General features: G+C 46.5%; 1 protein-coding gene across 2 annotated transcripts in view; it reads right to left on the minus strand.

Moving 5' to 3' along the window:
- Positions 1 to 697: 697 nt before the first annotated feature.
- Positions 698 to 22,008, minus strand: part of PPP1R1B (protein phosphatase 1 regulatory inhibitor subunit 1B) — a 377,724-nt gene continuing 356,413 nt past the window's right edge. For both annotated transcript variants that reach the window (XM_077459485.1, XM_077459486.1), the window contains one exon: positions 698 to 930. In XM_077459485.1, the coding sequence (XP_077315611.1) occupies positions 914 to 930 (17 nt within the window). In that variant the 3' untranslated portion in view covers positions 698 to 913. The remainder of the gene's footprint in view (positions 931 to 22,008) is intronic.

Raw genomic sequence — 22,008 nt, forward strand, 5'->3', positions numbered from 1 at the left:
TTTGTCGGAAAATTTTACCGGCAAGTTGGAAAACTTGGTCGGTCGGATATTCCGACGGAAACAGTCCGATGGAGACCACACACAGTCGGAATATCCGACAAAACGGTCCGATAGGAAACATTCCGTCGGAATCTCCGACCGTGTGTACAAGGGCTAAAGAAGAAAAATACAATTATATACTTACCTTTTCCCCCATCTTCTGCATTGCAGGGTGTAATATTATGCTTCTGATGAGACTTTTGGGAAATGCACAGCAGCCCAAACCCTGCAAGAGCATCTTCTCTTGGCATTTGGAATGCTATGCATTCTCTTATGATCTGGTGTGACAATACCCTTGCCTAGGTGCTGCAGGCAGAAGATGTCTTAAAAAGTCCCATAAAAAAAAATTAAGTTTGGTATCAAGGGTGTGAATATTAGATGTCCCAACCCCCGGAATACATGTTTATCTCACGTGACATTAATAAGGATGGCAGCCATTTATTGTGGATCTGGGAGGGTAATCTGTGTCTATGGCAGCCATGCAGTTTTCAGTATTGGCTTCAGGGTATAAAAGGCATTATCTGAAGGTGGAGATCTTTACATCACAGCCCTACCTCTCCACCTCTTCCAAACAGAGAACATACCTAAACTTAAACTTTAAGTATATCCATTAGTTATATAACATCTCAAGTAGACATATGTACATCAGAAACACACGTGTTCTAAAGAATTTATTAACTGGCAAAAGCAGACTATTTAATTTAAATATACAAGATTGTGTGCTTCCCCCAATTGGATGAGGCACGCTGAGATGAATGGCTTGCTTTGATAAGAAGGATGGAGTCATGCTAATGTTACGTGCCAGCAGCTTGGTTTCGGGCTGTAGAGGTAAGGCAGAGTGTCACACGTGGACATGAAAGTGGCTCCAAAGTTGCTATTCACACACTGTATCTGCAAAAGAGAAACACAGTGCATTTATTTTACAGAGAATGTAGAGTAATATATATAAAAAACTATATTATGTTCAGAACATTAACATACATTTTGTTTATTTTTGGTCAAAAAAATATGCATATGGATAATTCTTATTGCTTCTGCTTAGCTGATATACATCAGGAAAATATTAGAATATTTTAAATTCCCTCCTGAATTCATAGATAAAAATGGTGGCCTTACAGTATAATGCCAACCAAGTGATAAAATGAATGGAATCTATTCAGACCCTTTTCAAAAAAGGAATGGAACACACCAAGACTGTACCTGTTATAACAAACCCCAGCAATAACGTGCATTACATGTGATGATGTCAATGAGAAAGAAGGCAAGTGTAAAAGAAGAGCGGCTTCAGGGAACTGGTCAGTATTGCTATAACTAATGGTGAGGAAAACAGTGGAATGTGTAAATGTAATTATTTGAAAAATAGCATAAAAAAGTTTTGTTTTGCAGCACTGAGCATCTTTAAAAATTCTGCCACCAACTGCCCATCATTTATAAATCCACCCCTCACCGACATGAACTCCTCACGCTGACAAGGGGAGGAGAAAAAAAAAGCAGATCACCAGCTCACCTTAAAGGGACATCGGTCCCGAAACGGAAGAGGCAATTATGCCTCATAAGTGCCACCAATCAATGCCCACAAGTGCCACTTATCAATGCCCACAAGCACCTATCTATGCCCACAAGTGCCACCTATCAATGCTCACCAGTGGTGCTAATCAGTGTCACCTAGAAGTGCTGCCTATCAGTTTAATCGATCCGTGCCCATCACTGCCACCCATCAGTGCCCATCACTGCCACCTATCGGTGCCCATCACTGCCGCCTCATCAGCGTACATCAATGACGGACAAAAATTACCCGTTTTGAATTTTTATTAAAATATATATATATATACCGTATATACTCGAGTATAAGCCGAGATTTTCAGCCTCTTTTTTGAGGCTGAAAGTGCCCCCCTCGGCTTATACTCGAGTCATCGCTGTCTGCCCGCTCGATCAGCGTGTCGAGCAGACAGACAGCGGCCATTCTATTCAAAAGCCGCGCCTCCGGCTCCGCCTTCGCCTGTGATAGGCGGAACACTGAATTTCCCAGCAGCCTGTGTTCCGCCTATCACGGACATCGTATCATCCTCGTACTACGGACGAGGATGATACGACGTCAGTGATAGGCGGAACACAGGCTGCTGGGAAATTCAGTGTTCCGCCTATCACAGGCGAAGGAGGAGGCGCGGCTTTTGAATTTTACAATGGCCGCCGAAGAGGGCACGGGACGGAGGCAAGGCAAGGCAAGGCAAGGCACGGCACGGCACGGGACGGGACGGGACGGGACGGAGGCAAGGCAAGGCACGACACGACGGCAAGGCACGGCACGGCACGGGACGGAACGGAGGCAAGGAGGCAAGGCACGGGACGGAACGGAGGCAAGGAGGCAAGGCACGGGACGGAGGCTCGGGACAAAGGTAGGCTGGACACACACACACACACACACACACACACACACACGGATACACACACACACAGGGATGGGTGGATGGATGGAGACACACACAGGGATGGGTGGATGGATGGAGACACACACAGGGATGGATGGATGGATGGAGACACACACACACAGGGATGGATGGATGGAGACACACACACACAGGGATGGATGGATGGATGGACACACACACACACAGGGATGGATGGACGGACACACAGGGATGGACGGACACACAGGGATGGACGGACACACAGGGATGGACGGACACACACACAGGGATGGACAGGCATGTCTCACCCTCGGCTTATACACGAGTCAATAAGTTTGCCAGTTTTTTTGGGGGTAAATTGGGGGCCTCGGCTTATATTCGGGTCGGCCTATACTCGAGTATATACGGTATATATTTTTTTTTTTTTTCTTTTTTTTTTTATTCGATCTTTTTACATTTTTTTTACAAAAAATAAAAACCGCAGAAAAAAATTATAAAACTTTCTTTTGGGTACAGTGTTGTATGACCGCACAATTGTCATTCAAAGTGGCCAGGGCAGTGAGATGGTGAGATAGTCGGAACAAAAAAAAAACAATATTTACAATCTGTTATACTTTTTAAACTCTTTTGGAAGTTTGGAAATATATCCATTATCAAATTAAATACTCTATAAAAAAAACTCTATAGTTCAAGCATCCTGTGGGTATTTTCACTTTCTAAAACATCATAATTACATTTTGGATGGCAGTTGAAGCCAATGGTAGATCTGAAACAAGTTGCCTACATAAAAGGTACATAGGCATCCAGGATAGCAGGGTCACTATGTATTGTCCTTCCTATAGGCAGCTGCCTGCAAGTGCATATCAACTGTACACTTATTTTAGTAATGAAGATATTTGATTATAGGATTGATGTTGTAAATAAAGCTTAGGTGGGCATATTAATGAAACTTGGCAAACAACCCTTCAAAGCCTATTCTATGGTACATTTGTAGTGCCAGCAGTATTGTGTGTATTATCTGTGCATCTAGCGCCACAAAGCATGGACTTATTTTAGTAAACAATTATAACACTAGCACATAGTACTTCAGTGTACTGGTACTGCTTAAATAAAACTAATGTTTGCATTAGGTAATTTGCTATTGGGCCCAGTTTCATCCAAAGTCTCCATAGTTGCTTTATGTTCCACTATCCTGTGATAAACTAGCCCTACATATTCTAATAAATGCTGAATAGCTAAAACTTTAATTCATTATTTTTTCCTGTAAAGCATACATTTACTAAAATAATTATAGTAATTTTCTGTACAGTACTTTATCGGTAATGACTACAGTGGTGTGAAAAAGTGTTTGCCCCCTTCCTCATTTCCTGTTCCTTTGCATGTTTGTCACACTTAAGTGTTTCGGAACATCAAACCAATTTAAACAATAGTCAAGGACAACACAAGTAAACACAAAATGCAATTTGTAAATGAAGGTGTTTATTATTAAAGGTGAAAAAAAATCCAAACCATCATGGCCCTGTGTGAAAAAGTGATTGCCCCCCTTGTTAAAACATACTATAACTGTGGTTGTCCACACCTGAGTTCAATTTCTCTAGCCACACCCAGGCCTGATTATTGCCACACCTGTTCACAATCAAGGCATCACTTAAATAGGAGCTGCTTGACACAGTAAGGTCCACCAGAAGTTTCTTAAAAGCTACACATCATGCCGAGACCCAAAGAAATTCAGGAACAATTGAGAAAGAAAGTAATTGAGATCTATCAGTCTGGAAAGGGTTATAAAGCCATTTCCAAAGCTTTGGTAATCCAGCGAACCACAGTGAGAGCCATTATCCACAAATGGCGAAGACATGGAACAGTGGTGAACCTTCCCAGGAGTGGCCGGCCGCCCAAAATTACCCCAAGAGCGCAGCGACGACTCATCCAAGAGGTCTCAAAAGACCCCACAACAACGTCCAAGGAACTGCAGGCCTCACTTGCCTCAGTTAAGGTCAGCGTTCATGCCTCCACCATCAGGAAAAGACTGGGCAAAAATGGCCTGCATGGCAGAGTTCCAAGGAGAAAACCACTGCTGAGCAAAAAGAACATCAAAGCTCGTCTCATTTTCTCCACAACACATCTTGATGATCCCCAAGACTTTTGGGACAACATTCTGTGGACCGATGAGACAAAAGTGGAACTCTTTGGAAGGTGTGTGTCCAAGTATATCTGGCGTAGAAGGAACACTGCATTTCATAAAAAGAACATTATACCAACAGTAAAATATGGTGGTGGTAGTGTGATGGTCTGGGGCTGTTTTGCTGCTTCAGGACCTGGAAGACTTGCCGTGATAAAAGGAACTATGAATTCTGCTGTCTACCAAGAGATCCTGAAGGAGAATGTCCGACCATCTGTTCGTGTACTCAAGCTGAAACGAACTTGGGTTCTGCAGCAGGACAATGATCCTAAACACACCAGCAAGTCCACCACTGAATGGCTGAAGAAAAACAAAATGAAGACTTTGGAGTGGCCTAGCCAAAGTCCTGACCTGAATCCTATTGAGATGTTGTGGTATGACCTTAAAAAGGCCGTTCATGCTCGAAAACCCTCTAATGTAACTGAATTAGGACAATTCTGCAAAGATGAGTGGGCCAAAATTCCTCCAGGACGCTGTAAAAGCCTCATTGCACGTTATCGCAAACGCTTGGTTGCAGTTGTTGCTGCTAAGGGTGGCCCAACCAGTTATTAGGTTTAGGGGGCAATCACTTTTTCACACAGGGCCATGATGGTTTGGATTTTTTTTCACCTTTAATAATAAACACCTTCATTCACAAATTGCATTTTGTGTTTACTTGTGTTGTCCTTGACTATTGTTTAAATTGGTTTGATGTTCCGAAACACTTAAGTGTGACAAACATGCAAAGGAACAGGAAATGAGGAAGGGGGCAAACACTTTTTCACACCACTGTATGCCAGATCCTGTCCTATAACGACATAGAGGATTATTTACTAAAGGCAAATCCACTTTGCACTACAAGTGCAAAGTGCACTTGAAATTATACTGAAAGTGCACTTGGAAGTGCAGTCGCTGTAGATCCGAGGGGGACATGCAAGGGAAATAAACAGCATTTTAGCTTGCACATGATTGGATAATAAAATAAGCAGAGCTTCCCCTCATTTCAGATCTACTACTCAGATTTACAGCGACTGCACTTCCAAGTGCACTTTCAGTGCAATTTCAAGTGTACTTTGCACTTGTAGTGCAAAGTGGATTTACCTTTCATAAATAACCCCCATAGTCATGGTCTCTTCATTTCCGTGACTGTGCTGACCCCTAAAGGTTACAAGTTTGTTCAATGCCATTATTTAAATTTTTTGCACTGTCTGCTAATGGGATTGTGGTCAGAACTCCTCAACCTTAATGAAAAATCACTTTTATCTCAAACCTGTGGATTAAATAGGCCATGGCCCTTTATTATTAGTATAAATAAATCGTTTATTATATCAACTTGTCTCGTGCGTCAGAGGGGGGCGGGGTCACCTGGCAACGTCATTGCATGGCCCCTCCCTCAGTTATAAAAGAGATGTCACCTGAGAGGCAGTCATTAAGGCGTGTGCCTCCCATGGAGGCAGATCGGTGGCGGCGTGCAGCTTTTTTTTTTTGGTCTGTCGGAGCAAGAGAAAAAGAAGATGAATGGACTTCGTGGAATACTTGTCTTTCTTTATTCTTTAATAAAGGCATTGTCCCAAGCCGTGTCTTGTGTTTTTTTATTTTTTTTACCATTTTTACACTCTTTTGTGAAATGGTAGGGGTACATTTGTTACCATTTTCCAGGGGAGAAGCAGGGAATTGGGGGTCCCCTTGTTAAAGGGGGCTTCCAGATTCCGATAAGCCCCCCGCCCACAGACCCCAGCAACCACTGGGCAAGGGTCTTGGGGATGAGGCCCTTGTCCACATCAACATGTGGACAAGGTGCTTTGGGGGGGCTGCTACCCCAAAGCACCCTCCCCATGTTGAGGGCATGTGGCCTGGAACGGTTCAGGAGGGGGGGTGCTCTCTCATCCCCCCCTTTTTCCTGAGGCCTGTCAGGTTGCGTGCTCGATTAAGGGTCTGGTATGGATTTTTGGGGGGAATTTACGCCATTTTTTTTATTTTTTATTTTTATTTTGGTTCCGGGTTCATCTGGGTTTCATTATAGCCATGAGTACTTTTAAATTATTTTTTTTATTTAGAAATGTCATTTTGCTCTTGGAATGTTCAAAACACGGGAAAGATGTGCCACTTTACAGGCATACTATAGACAGCCCCCAGGTACAAAATTTAAAGGAATATTTCACTATTATTGTTTAACTTTAAGCATTATTAAAATCACTGCTCTTGAAAAAATTGCAGTTTTTAGAACTTTTTTTTGCATTGATACATGACACTTTAGTGAGTGTACAGCTTGTATAACAGTGTAAATTTGCTGTCCCTTCACAATAACTCAACATACAGCCATTAATGTCTAAACCGCTGGCAACAAAATCGAGTACACCCCTAAGTGAAAATGTCCAAATTGGGCCCAATTAGCCATTTTCCCTCCTTGATGTCATGTGACTCGTTAGTGTTACAAGGTCTCCGGTTTGAATGGGGAGCAGGTGTGTTAAATTTGGTGTCATCACTCTCACTCTCTCATACTGGTCACTGGAAGTTCAACATTGCACCTCATGGCAAAGAACTCTCTGAGGGTCTGAAAAAAAGAATTGTTGCTCTACAAGCAGATGGCCTAGGCGGTAGGATTGTAAAGACCCTGAAACTGAGCTGCAGCATGGTGGCCAAGACCATACAGCAGTTTAACAGGACAGGTTACACTCAGAACAGGCCTCGCCATGGTCAACCAAAGAAGTTGAGTGCACATGCTCAGCATCATCCAGAGGTTGTCTTTGGGAAATAGATGTAAGAGTGCTGCCAACGTTGCTACAGAGGTTGAAGGGGTGGGGGCGGGGGGGTCAGCCTGTCAGTGCTCAGACCATACGCCACACACTGCATCAAATTCTCCTCTAAAGATGATGCACAAGAACGCCCGCAAACAGTTTGCTGAAGACAAGCAGGCTAAGGACATGGATTACTCGAACCATGTCCTGTGATCTGATGAGACCGAGATAAACGTATTGGGTTCAGATGGTGTCAAGCGTGTGTGGCAGCAACCAGGTGAAGAGTACAAAGACAAGTGTGTCTTGCATACAGTCAAGCATGGTGGTGGGAGTGCCATGGTCTGGTGCTGCATGAGTGCTGCCGGCACTGGAGAGCTTCAGTTCATTGAGGGAACCATGAATGCCAACATGTACTGTAACATACTGAAGCAGAGCATGATCACCACCCTTCCGAGACGGGCAGCAGGGCAATATTCCAACATGATAGTTACCCCAAACACACCTCCAAGATGACCATTGCCTTGCTAAAGAAGCTGAAGGTAAAGGTGATGAACTGGCCAAGCATGTCTCCAGACCTAAACCCTATTGAGCATCTGTGGGGCATCTTCAAATGGATGGTGGAGAAGTGCAAGGTCTCTAACATCCACCAGCTCCATGATGTTGTCATGAAGGAGTGGAAGAGGACTCCAGTGGCAACCTGTGAAGCTCTGGTGAACTCCATGCCCAAGAGGGTTAAGGCAGTGCTGGAAAATAATGGTGGCCACACAAAATTTTAACACTTTGGGCCCCATTTGGACATTTTCACTTAGGGGTGTACTCCCTTTTGTTGCCAGAGGTTTAGACATTAATGGCTGAGTGAGGCCCGGAACAGAAAAGACAGAAAAGAAAAAGTAGTGCAGGGCCGGGCTTGACAGTGTGTTTAGGGGAGACATTGCATGAGTTAATATGAAGAGCTAAGAGGGGAGGGGACAGTGAGTAAAGTCCAAGGGGGAGTGATACTATATAAGGAGGAGGAAGGACTGGGCTGGGGAAAAGAAAGTTGTGGAGAAAGAAAGGAGGAGGCAGTTTTTTCCTCTGCTCCTCCAACATGGCTGAGATGTCACTCGGATGAGTTTGCAGGCAGCTGCGGTGAACAGGGGACCGGGGTGGATGCACAGACAAGTCGAGGTCTTTATGGATGACCAGGGGAGCGGATCAAGGCTGGGAGGTGAGGGTTGCTGTGCATGCGGAGGTTGGTGGCCAAGACCATACAGCAGTTTAACAGGACAGGTTACACTCAAAACAGGCCTCACCATGGTCAGCCAAAGAAGTTGAGTGCACATGCTCAGCATCATCCAGAGGTTGTCTTTGGGAAATAGACGTAAGAGTGCTGCCAACGTTGCTACAGAGGTTGAAGGGGTGGGGGCGGGGGGGTCAGCCTGTCAGTGCTCAGACCATACGCCACACACTGCATCAAATTGATCTGCATGGCTGTCGTCAGAGAAGGAAACTTCCTCTAAAGATGATGCACAAGAACGCCCGCAAACAGTTTGCTGAAGACAAGCAGGCTAAGGACATGGATTACTCGAACCATGTCCTGTGATCTGATGAGACCGAGATAAACGTATTGGGTTCAGATGGTGTCAAGCGTGTGTGGCAGCAACCAGGTGAAGAGTACGAAGACAAGTGTGTCTTGCATACAGTCAAGCATGGTGGTGGGAGTGTCATGGTCTGGTGCTGCATTAGTGCTGCCGGCACTGGAGAGCTTCAGTTCATTGAGGGAACCATGAATGCCAACATGTACTGTAACATACTGAAGCAGAGCATGATCACCACCCTTCCGAGACGGGCAGCAGGGCAATATTCCAACATGATAGTTACCCCAAACACACCTCCAAGATGACCATTGCCTTGCTAAAGAAGCTGAAGGTAAAGGTGATGAACTGGCCAAGCATGTTGTCACGTACCTTACAGCGGAGTCAGACTGCTGAGGGTGGCCTCTCGCACGCTTCCGGTCTCCATGCCCCTGGAGATGAGAACAGGGAGCGTGAGGACAACGAAAGGGTGCAGGTGCCTGCAGGTGGAAGTAGAAGACTTTGGAGACGCTGGGTCCTCACGGTAGAAGAGGTGTTGACTGGTCACGGAGGTAGGCAGCAGAAGTCCAGCAGGTGTGCAGGAAGCACTACGTGTCTGTAACAGGCAAGGTCGGCAACTGCGTGCAATGCGGTACAATAACAGGAGGCAGGTGCGTAGTCAAGGACGAGCAGGGGTCTGGTAACGTGTAAGCAAATGAGGTCCCGAATCAGGAGACAAGCCAAAGTCGAAAGTCCAAACCGAGGTCAAAGGTAGTCCGGAAGATAGTACACGGGGTATCCAAGGAGAGGGTATCAGGAACGGGTCACAGGAGCAAGGATCACAGGAGCAAGGTCACGGAACAAGGTTCACAGGATCAAGGTCACAGGAGCAACGATCAGGTCTTGCAGGAATAGCTGAAGACAATCCAGCACTGGTGTCAGGCCAGGATCCTGTTTATATAGAGGGAAGTGAGCCAGGATTAGTGGAAGTGGCCGTCCGTGCGTGAATACGTACATCCGTTCAATTTGGGCGGGTGTCTCCGTGTGTTCGGATTGGCGTACGTCCACGTGTTCGGATTAGCATACGTCCGTTCGTCCTGGAACTCGTACGCCTCTGACGGGGACACCGCGCATGGCGCCTGGAACGAAGGGGAACTGCAGCTATACGGGGGCGGGCATACGTACGGTGAGTTCCCTGACAGTGCCCCCCCCTTAAGGGCAGCCTCCGGGTGCCCCTTTGAACCGACCTTTGAGAGCGGTAAAAAGCCCGTATAAGCCTCTGGGCATGAAGGTTTGCTTCGGGTTCCCAGGAATTATCTTCAGGGCCAAAGCCTTTCCACTTAATCAAGTATTGATTTTGTCCTTGTCGCTTCCTGTAGTCTAGAATGGCTTCGATCTCGAACTCCTCCTCTCCATCTATCAATATAGCTTCGGGAGAGCCCAACTCTCGACCTGGAAAAGAATTGGGTACATCAGGCTTAAGTAGAGAAGTGTGAAATACAGGATGGATCTTGAATGAGACGGGAAGTTCGAGTTCATAGGCCACTGAATTAATTTTCTTCTTAATAGGAAAAGGTCCCAAATATCTGGGTCCCAATTTTTTAGAGGGACACGCCGGTTTCAGGTTTGCGGTTTAAAGCCATACACGATCACCGATTTTTAAATCCAATTCTCCCCTTCTCTTCCTGTTGAAATTTTTTTTATCGTCCTCCTGTGCCTTAGAGAGGGTTTCTTTAAGTACCTGATTGTTGATAACAAAGAAATTCAGCCTATCCTGGACGGCTGGTACAGGAGAATTCGGTAGGGATGTTGGCAGGAAGGAGGGATGAAAACCATAGTTAGAATAAAATGGTGACTGGTTCGTGGCAGAGTGAGTAGAGTTATTGAATGCAAATTCTGCCAAAGGTAATAACGAGGCCCAATCTTCCTGAGAAAAAGAAGTAAAACAACGTAAATATTGTTCCAACGTTTGATTGGTGCGTTCGGTCTGCCCGTTTGTTTGGGGATGGTAGGCTGAAGAGAAATTTAACTTGATACCCAGAGCTTCACACAATGATTTCCAAAATTTTGATGTAAATTGGACTCCACGATCAGAGACGATATCACCGGGAATTCTATGGAGTCTGACAATTTCTTTAATGAATACTCTGGCTGTCTCAGTTGCAGACGGAGTTCCTTTCATGGGGATGAAGTGTGCCATCTTGGAAAAGCGATCCACCACCACAAAAATAGAGGAGAACCCTTCAGAGGGAGGAAGCTCAACAATAAAGTCCATTGCGATCTTATCCCATGGTCTTTCAGGGATAGGTAATGGCCTCAACAATCCCCAGGCCTTGTTTTTGCTATTCTTATTCCGGAGACAGGTTGAACAAGAGCTAACATAGTTCCTACAGTCTTTTGCGAGGTTTGGCCACCAGAAATGCCTTTGAACTAAATTTATCGTCTTGTGACCCCCAAAGTGACCCGCCAGGGGATAGTCATGACAAGCCTGTAGGACGGAGATGCGAAGGTTTTGAGGAATGAATAGTTTACTTCCTCGCCAGAGAAGACCATCTTTTTCTTGGAGGTTAATACCGGGAGGGACTGCTGCACCTTGAGACGACTGCCGAACCTGTGATAGAAAACTGGTTTGTGTTAATAGAAAGTTCCCAGCTTGCAGAATAGTGTCTGGAGGGGATGAGACTTCAGTTTCAGAGAACATACGGGATAATGCGTCAGGTTTACTGTTCTTGGATCCTGGTCTGTAGGTTATGTGAAAATTAAAACGGGAGAAGAAAAGAGCCCATCTCGCCTGCCGGGGCCTGAGACGCTTGGCTGTTCTGAGATATTCCAACTTTTTATGATCTGTAAAGATCAATATTGGATGTGTTGCCCCCTCCAGAAGGTACCGCCATTCTTCTAAAGCCAGTTTGATTGCCAGAAGTTCCCGATCTCCCACATTGTAGTTCCTTTCTGACGTATTTAGTTTCTTGGAGAAGAACGCTACAGGATGCATTAATGATTTAAGCCCTTGGCGTTGGGACAGAACAGCGCCTACAGCGTTCTCTGAAGCGTCCACTTCCAGAGTGTAGGGTAGAGCAGGGTCAGGGTGTTTGAGAATTGGGGCCGATGTGAATAGTCCTTTTAGTTTATCAAACGCAGCTTGGGCCTCGATAGACCATTGAAAACGGTTTTGTTTGCTGGTGAGTTGCGTGATGGGAGCTATAACACTGGAAACGTTTTTGATAAATTTCCTGTAAAAATTAGAGAATCCAATGAAGCGCTGTACCCCTTTTTTATCAGTTGGAGGTGGCCAGGATAAAATGGCTGACACCTTTTGGGGATCCATCTCTATTCCCTCAGTTGATATCACCAGACCAAGGAAGTGAATGGTCTGCCGTTCGAACTCGCACTTCTCGGCCTTGGCGTATAGCCCATTTTGCCTTAATCTCAGGAGAACTTGTTTTACATGGTCACGATGGGTTTCTAGGGAGTTTGAAAATACCAAAATGTCATCCAAATAAACAATTACGAATAAATCCAAAAAGTCCCTGAAAATATCATTAACAAAATGTTGAAAAGTAGCTGGAGCGTTGCAGAGTCCGAATGGCATGACCAGATACTAAAAGTGGCCAAAACGTGTCCGAAAAGCCGTTTTCCATTCATCCCCCTTACGGATTCTGATTAGGTTATAGGCCCCTCGTAAATCCAGCTTTGTAAATATTTTGGCTGATCGAAGTCTCTGGAATAATTCTGGGATCAATGGAAGGGGATAGCGGATCTTAATTGTCACTTTATTTAAATCCCGGTAATCCACACATGGGCGGAGCGAACGGTCTTTTTTTTTCAACAAAGAATATTCCAGCACCAGCTGGAGAAGAGGAATGTCGGATAAATCCTTTCTTGAGGTTCTCATCGATGTATTCTTTGAGGACCTGGAGTTCAGGTTCCGATAGAGGGAATATCCTCCCGAATGGAATTTTGGCTCCAGGCAATAACTCGATTGGGCAATCGTAGACCCAATGAGGGGGAAGTGTGTCCGCCTTTCGTTTGTCAAATACGTCCAGGAATTTATGGTATGTGGGTGGGACCAACCTCTGGAGCTCGGATGTGGGGCCCGAACAGGCAATGACCGGGGCCAGGTGGTTTGAAATCTTGATACAATTTTGGAGGCAGTAAGTAGACCGAAACACTACCTCACCAGTTATCCAGTTTATTTGGGGATTATGGGCTTGTAACCATGGCATTCCCAGAATGATTGGGAAGAGTGGTGAAGAGATGACATCCAGGCGGATTAATTCTTGGTGACCGGATAGAATGTTGGCGGACAGTGGTTGAGTCTCATGGGTAATGGGGCCTGAACTGATGTTGGATCCATCTGCTAACCGTATGGAAAGTTGGCGTTGCTTGAGTGTTAATGGAATGTTGTGTTGCAGAACGAGGGTATGGTCAATGAAGCAGCTACAGGCACCCGAGTCAATTATAGCTTGAACCTGGAGTGTTTCTCCTGGAAGCTGTAAGGAAAGGGGAACAACTATATGAACAGATCTTGTCAGAGGTAATGCATGAGATACAAGAGATGAGTCTTTGAACTTACGAATTTTATTTGGACATTCGCATAATGACCAGCTTCCCCACAATACAGGCAGAGATTGTTCTGGCGTCGGCGTAGCTTCTCCTCAGGAGACAATGGTGAGCGAAGTAATCCTAATTGCATTGGCTCTGGAGCTTCGGAGATGGGAGCAGGTGTGGAAATGGGAGGATTATTCGGAACCTTGGGTAACATCCAAGTGGGGCGAAACTGGCCAGCTCTTTCAGATCTCCGTTCCCTGAGATGGCGATCGATCTGGATGGATGCTTGTATGAGGTCTTCTAGAGAACTAGGAACTCCGATACGGGCCAATTCATCCTTTAATGGTTCGGATAGTCCAATGCGGAATTGGTAACGTAGGGCGGCGTCATTCCATTGAGTATCAGAACTCCACTGCCTAAAGTCCGTCACATATCCTAGCGGCATGCCCAAAGGTCTCGGTCTCTCCTCCCCAGAGGATTTCCCACTTGATGCTAATTAATAGAGCATACTATACTCCCCAGAAATTATTCAAATTTGGTAAGAGAACAGATGACTGTTGCCCCAGGTGTGGGGGGTCAGGGAATTTAATGCACATGTTCTGGAAATGTCCCAAATTATTTAGATACTGGGAAGGAGTGGTAAAGATAATAAGTAGGGCCTTTGGGACGGCAATAGAATTAAATCCCATAGTGTGTATCTTAGGTTATAGAAAGGAGGAAGTAGAGAGAAAAGGAGAAACAACAGTAATCCTAAGATGTTTATTTCAAGCCAGAAGGATGATAGCTAGGAGATGGCAATCAAAGCTAGCCCCCACAGTTGAGGATTGGATAAGTGCGGTAAATGAATATCTATGTAAGGAGAGAGCAGTATATGCAAAACGAAATAACCTAAAAGAGTTTAATAGGAACTGGCGAGAGTGGATAGAAGAGATGCATACCCCAGTTTAAACCATGACAGGAAAGGGAAGAGGGGAGGGGGAGGGGGGAGTGTATATTAAAGGTATGGGAATCATCATAACACATTTATGATACACCGTGAAATAAAAGCACAAATATATATATAGGAGGGGAGGGGAGGGGGGGGTGGTGTTGATAGAAAGGGAGGGAGGGAGGGGAGGGGTTATATTAGTAGGAAAAAAGTAGGAAGTGCAAAAATAGTTGAGGAAGGATAAGGGGGGTTATGGTATGGTCTAGATACTGTTTTTTTTTCTTGTCTGTTAATTATATGTGATGTATGGATGTATTTTCATATCCCCCGTCCCTTCCTAGAACTTTAAAACTCAGACTCCGGAATGGAAGGAAGATGTATTTGAATCCTGGCAATGTAATTTTAAAATGTGGTCTGTATAATGTGAAAATTTAATAAAGATTAATACAAAAAAAAAAAAAAAAGTCCGTCACATAATCCTCTACAGGTCTGCGACCCTGTTGCAGAGCGTGGAGACTGGCCTCAGCAGTTGTGGCACGCTGAGGATCGTCATATAATTTAGCCATCTCGTTCAAAAAAGAGTCCATAGTGTCAAGTAGAGGGCTGGCCTGTTCCAAGAGGCGATGGGCCCAGGTCTGAAGTTCCCCCTGGAGCAAGGAGACGATGAACCCCACTTTTGTGCTTTCCAAGGAGAAGGTGCGAGGCTGTAGCAGGAAGTATAATTGGCATGCGTTACGAAAAGCGCGGAATTTGCTGCGATCTCCGAAAAACCGCTCTGGAGTAGGAACACAAGGCTCAGGGGATGGCACCACTATTGCGGGCATAGATGCTGGAGTTGCCGGACTGGCGGACCGAGATGCTGTAGCCCCTTGGGAAGCAGCAGTGTTCGGAGTTAATGACTCCACTCTCTGTTCAAGTTGATGGTAACCATCTTGCAGGCCCTGAACTGCTTGGGTAAGGGCAGAGATTTGTTGGCACAAGGCTTCCAAGGGTGAGGCCCCCCTGTCTGACTCCATGTTTTTGGCTGGATCGTTCTGTCACGTACCTTACAGCGGAGTCAGACTGCTGAGGGTGGCCTCTCGCACGCTTCCGGTCTCCACGCCCCTAGAGATGGGAACAGGGAGCGTGAGGACAACGAAAGGGTGCAGGTGCCTGCAGGTGGAAGTAGAAGACTTTGGAGACGCTGGGTCCTCACGGTAGAAGAGGTGTTGACTGGTCACGGAGGTAGGCAGCAGAAGTCCAGCAGGTGTGCAGGAAGCACTACGTGTCTGTAACAGGCAAGGTCGGCAACTGCGTGCAATGCGGTACAATAACAGGAGGCAGGTGCGTAGTCAAGGACGAGCAGGGGTCTGGTAACGTGTAAGCAAATGAGGTACCGAATCAGGAGACAAGCCAAAGTCGAAAGTCCAAGCCGAGGTCAAAGGTAGTCCGGAAGATAGTACACGGGGTATCCAAGGAGAGGGTATCAGGAACGGGTCACAGGAGCAAGGTCACGGAACAAGGTTCACAGGATCAAGGTCACAGGAGCAACGATCAGGTCTTGCAGGAATAGCTGAAGACGATCCAGCACTGGTGTCAGGCCAGGATCCTGTTTATATAGAGGGAAGTGAGCCAGGATTGGTGGAAGTGGCCGTCCGTGCGTGAATAGGTACATCCATTCAATTTGCGCGGGTGTCTCCGTGTGTTCGGATTGGCGTACGTCCACGTGTTCGGATTAGCATACGTCCGTTCGTCCTGGAACTCGTACGCCTCTGACGGGGACATGGCGCCTGGAACGAAGGGGAACTGCAGCTATACGGGGACGGGCATACGTACGGTGAGTTCCCTGACACATGTCTCCAGACCTAAACCCTATTGAGCATCTGTGGGGCATCCTCAAATGGATGGTGGAGAAGTGCAAGGTCTCTAACATCCACCAGCTCCATGATGTTGTCATGAAGGAGTGGAAGAGGACTCCAGTGGCAACCTGTGAAGCTCTGGTGAACTCCATGCCCAAGAGGGTTAAGGCAGTGCTGGAAAATAATGGTGGCCACACAAAATTTTAACACTTTGGGCCCCATTTGGACATTTTCACTTAGGGGTGTACTCCCTTTTGTTGCCAGAGGTTTAGACATTAATGGCTGAGTGAGGCCCAGAACAGAAAAGACAGAAAAGAAAAAGTAGTGCAGGGCCGGGCATGACAGTGTGTTTAGGGGAGACATTGCATGAGTTAATATGAAGAGCTAAGAGGGGAGGGGACAGTGAGTAAAGTCCAAGGGGGAGTGATACTATATAAGGAGGAGGAAGGACTGGGCTGGGGAAAAGAAAGTTGTGGAGAAAGAAAGGAGGAGGCAGTTTTTTCCTCTGCTCCTCCAACATGGCTGAGATGTCACTCGGATGAGTTTGCAGGCAGCTGCGGCGAACAGGGGACCGGGGTGGATGCACAGACAAGTCGAGGTCTTTATGGATGACCAGGGGAGCGGATCAAGGCTGGGAGGTGAGGGTTGCTGTGTATGCGGAGGTTGCGGCCTCTGGCACTCTGTTTTCACCAGGGCCCTCATCCGAGGCCATGCGTCAGGTGAGGAGCCCTCTGGGGGGAACAATACCGTCCCCCAGCAAAGAAAAGCTGGAAGTCTGCCTGAGCAGGGCCTGGGTGGACTCCACGATGCTGGCCCAGCTCGGTGGGCAGGGCCACAGGCCGTTATAGCACCACTTCCCCACCCGCGAATCGCAGGACTACTACCTCCCCTGCCTGCATCGCTGCACAGGGAGGAAGGCTCAGCGAGGGAGGCTTATTAATGCGGTCATCGGGCCACCTATAAAAAAGGGCGAAGCTCTGCGGGTGGGCGTAGCCTACATGGGTGGCGCGAGATGGCACAAGATGGCCGTGGAAGGATGGGGTTGACCATCCAGGTCACAGTATGTGAGAGCATGTGTGGAACCATGGCAGAAGGCGGAGCTTCGAGGGTGCGAGGCACTACAATGGAGGGACTCCACGGCCCCCAGGACCTCTTTGCCTGGGGGGCTGATGACACCACCGGTCCTGGTCTAGGACGACAGGTCAGAAAGTGAGCTGCCGGTGTGTGGAGGAGGAGCCGCAGGGATGCGAACCAGCGATGGAGACAAGTGAGGCAGCTGTTGGGGTTCCAGTCAGCCCGGTAAGTCAAATAATGTCTAAATGTTTTTCTTTTACACTGCATTGCGGGATTTGTTGGGTGGTTGGAAAGGGGGGTGCAATGTCTGCGGCGGTTGCTCTGCCGGGAACAGAGGTGGTGGATGCTGGCCCACAAATGGTGGGTGGTGCGCCCGCCAGTTCAGGGACAGTGGCGCAGCGGGTGGGGTTGTCAGGTAATGGTAGGATAGAGATGGTAAGGATTGCAGATGCAAAAAAAAATATTTACAAATGTGAGATGTACGGGTGCTTTGAGGGTCCCCTGGGAACACAATTAAATAGGAGGTCCGGGATACGATTTGAAAAGGCAAGTGTGTGGATCTTCTCGTTATGGTCTCCTTTAAGAAAAAATAAATAAATAAAAAAAGAGAGGGAATTGAAATTTTAAGTGTATAGTGTCAAGCAGGAAGATTAAGGGAAAAAGGATGGAGGTAAGAGGAGGTACCGATTGATTTTGCGGAAGGCGATTGTCATGGGGGGAAGAATCTGAACATGGTTCGACGTTGTTCTGTTATATGTAGGCCATTGGTAGGTGCACATGTTAAAAAGGGGGATCTGATTGGCTACGGGATGATGAGCAGTTTAGACCCCGCCGGTCACTATGGCCGTCTCTTCGTGGGGATCAAAGGATAGTGGCCTCTGGATGCGGTTTCTGTAGTAGCAGTTCCTTTGGGAGGGTATACCCCCCTCTGAACGGTCGGCCGAAAAAAGAAAGGGGGGTGGTTTGGCAGTGCAATGTGAGCTCCTGTCAGTTTGGTGGTTTTTGACGTTAAACACGAGTGTTAAGGGGGTGGGGGACCCCTCCATTGTATCGTGGCTTCACGTGAGGACAATGTACAGGCAAGCCTGGTTGCATAAGGGATGACTTTTGGAAGGGGGTGAAAAGGTTGCAGCCTTTCATAAGTAGATACCCAGATAAGGAAATGGCAAAGCTGCTTGCCTCCGGGATTTTTAATGGTGTCTACAGCGGGGGTGGTGCCTGAGAAGGAACCAAACAAGTTCCCACTTATCTGTAAAAAAAAAAAAGAAAGAGTTCTGTCATAATCCGATGCGGTGCACTGTGTCCGATACTTCAGGTACAGAGCTATAAGGTGGGTTAGGTGTGACGGAAAAGGGGTACCTATGACAAACTAGGAATCCATGTTCCACTTGCTTACAGTTTATTCGGAGAGCTTCGACTGCTGGATAGATGCCGGCAAGAGGAGTTTTTTACTTGGATCGATGCCTGCCCATGGGTTGCTCAATTTAGTGGGCCATGGTTAGATGTTTAGTTCTTTACCGGAGTGGGGGGGGGGGGGGGGTAGAGACATGTCGGTCCCTGATTCAATCATACGTGGCTTGGATGTTTTTTTTGTGTGTTGGGCCGCCTTCCTCCGGTGTGTGTGTGCGATTATACTTTATACGTTGCAGCACATTGCAGGTAGGTTCATAGTGCCACTGGCTGCCAAACACACGGGGCTCGGTGAGGGATATTATACTATTTTGATTTGGCATTGTTTCAGGGGTTATGGAGGGTCGTCTGCCGGTGACCAAGTTGGAGGTACTATAGAAGGGGGTTTGGGAGGCCCAGGGACGGCATTGGAATCTCCACGGGAGGTAAAAGGGCAGTCAGCCAGTGAGTCCACATGGGCGGCTTATGTGAAGGTATTAAAGGAAGGGTGGGTTGTTCGGTGCAGGAGTCTGAGGTCAAACATGGCTATGTGGGGGGTAAGTTTGTTGGTGGTACTATGGTTCCAGGGACTTGGTAAACGGGGTCGGTGTCTGCCATTGAGCGGAAACTGGTGGGTTTTTGGCTTTTGTTTAACCTGCTGTGCAGGGTGGTTTGAAAAAGAAGTTTGGATTGGACAATAAAAAAAAAATGATCAAAGGGTTAGAGGGGTGGAGGTGCTGCTGTTTGTGTTACCAGGCTTCAGGGTAATAAAAAAAAAAGGGACAAAATGGTAAGGGAGTCTCTAGGGTTTGGAACAGATGGCATGGGGGGGGGGCAGTTCATGCGACAAAAGGCTGAGAAGTATTGGTCGAGGTTCCAGTTCAGGTGGGTGTTCTGAAAATGCCGCTGGGTTGGATGGTGCAGAATACGCTTCACACTCCTTCCGCATCGGGGCGGCTGCAGAAGCTGCCAGATGTGGGTCGGAGGAGGCGGCAGTAAGGAGGAATGGTAGGTGGGAAGCAAAGAGATTCCGCACTTACCTATGCCTTCATGTGGTGGTGGAATAAAACAAAACAAAAAAAAACACAAGTGGGGGGGGGGGGGGGGATAGGCTGTACATACAAGCTGTGTTGTTTGTGGTGTGGGGTACGTTTGTTTACTTTAAAGTTGGTGCTGCCTTTGGCATTTTTTTTTCGTTCAGATGGAGGACTTATACGCCTTGTCTGGATTTTCTTTGCTGTCTGTATGTTTGTTGGGGGGCCAGGAGAGCAGATGCGAGATCGGTTGGCAGACGGTTGGGTAGCTAGAGGAGGGAGGCATGTGTTCACTGGCTAGGGGTATGTGGGTTGAGGTGGAGCAAGGTGATATCGGAAGTGGAACGTTTAGGTGCGGCAGGATAGACCGCCGGTCGTTTGGGTTATGCATACAAGGGGTAATGCTTTTGGGTCTGGATGATCAGGGAGCTGATCACGGACGTTAAGTCAGATATTTTACAACTTTGTATGGTTGCCTACCACTCAGGTGGTGGGGAGGTTGTGGCTCAGAATGGAGGGCTTGGTGATCAGGCAAGTAGAGGTGGAAACTAATGTGGGCCTGTAATTGAAGGTGTTTGAATACACCTCTAGGTAGTGGGGATTGTTTTCTGGGTGCTGGGGCTGCAAGATGGGAGATGGGATCCAGCAGGCCCTGAGGATGTGGGGGAGCCCTTAAGGGTAAGGTGTCATCCTTGCAGGCTGTGGCGGTGTTTTGTTGGTCTTTGACGGTGGCAGTAAACATATGTGATGGAAAAGGGTGGGGGGCTCATCGGTAGTATGTGCCCCACCAGTGTATTCCAGCGAAAGGTTAGCTGGAATACTGTAATGGTTGCACTGCGGGAAGGGGGTTGTCTCCGAGCTGATTATCCGCTGGAAGCCTATCATGTGGAAAAATATCCCACAGCGTATTGGTGGAATATGTGTTGGAGTTCAAAGACCAACAGACTAGAGTTAAACAAGTTGTTACGGAGGTGGTATTTTGGTATATATTTGATATTGGAGTTATTTATATGGTGTGAATAATAAATAGGCTGCTATGGCCATTTATACTCCAAAATTAAGGTGTGGTCTCATCATTTTAGAAGGGTAAGAAATGGGGATGTTGGAGTACAAGTGGTATAGCAGTAAGAGGCAGGTTGGGTACATCTGAACTACACTGGTCATGTGTTTGAGTTATTTTAAGGGGACAGCAAATTCACACTGTCATACAAGCTGTACACTCACTACTTTACAGTGTAGCAAAGTGTCATTTCTTTAGTGTTGTCACATGAAAAGATAAAATAAAATATTTACAAAAATGTTAGGGGTGTACTCACTTTCGTGAGATACTATACACAAACCTATACCCACAGTTGATCCAGAGGAAGGCAAAAACCCCAGCAAAGCATACTCCAATTTGCTACAGCAGGGGAAAAAAAATTCCTTCATGATCCCCCGAAAGGCAATCTGATTTTCTCTGGATCAACTTTACCTATAAATGTTAGTACCCAGTTATATTATGTACATTTAGTAAAGAATCCAGGCCTTTTTTAAAGCAATCTACTGAGCTTCCAAGAACCACCTCTGAAGAGAATCTATTCCACATTTTCACAGCTCTTACTATGAAGAAACTTTTCCGTATGTGGAGATTAAATCTCTTTTCCTCTAGATGTAAAGAATGCCCCCTTGTCCTCTGTGATGGCCTTAAAGTGAATAACTCTAAACCAAGTTCACTATATGGACCACTTATGTATTTGTACATGTTGATCATATCCTTCGTTAATCTCCTCTTCTCAAGAGTGAATAAATTCAGTTCCTCTAATCTTTCCTCATAGCTGAGCTCCACCGTGCCTCTTATCAGTTTGGTTGCCCTTCTCTGCACTTTCTCCAGTTCCCCGATATCCTTTTTGAGAACCAATGCCCAAAACTGAGCCACATATTCTAGATGAGGTCTTATGCCCCGTACACATGATTGGATTTTCTGACAACAAAACCGTGGATTTTTTCCCAAAGGATGTTGGCTCAACTTGTCTTGCATACACACGGTCACACAAATGTTGGCCAAAAATTCCGAACGCGAGAATGCAGTGACAAACAACACATATGACGAGCCTAGAAAAAGGATGTTCAATAACTAGTGCGGCTCCTTCTGCTCGATTCAGAGAATGTGTGAAATTTTGTGCGGCTGACTTGTGTGCACACGATCGGACTTTCCGACAACAAGTTTTGTTGTTAGAAAATTTGAGAACCTGCTCTTAAACATTTGTGTGTAGAATTTTTTCGACAGCAAATGTTCGATGGAGCATATACATGGTTGGA

The sequence above is a fragment of the Lithobates pipiens genome, unplaced genomic scaffold (genome assembly GCF_037356315.1).
Source record: "Lithobates pipiens isolate NorthernLeopardFrog02 unplaced genomic scaffold, aLitPip1_a1.2 Scaffold_28, whole genome shotgun sequence".
Classification (NCBI taxonomy): domain Eukaryota; kingdom Metazoa; phylum Chordata; class Amphibia; order Anura; family Ranidae; genus Lithobates; species Lithobates pipiens.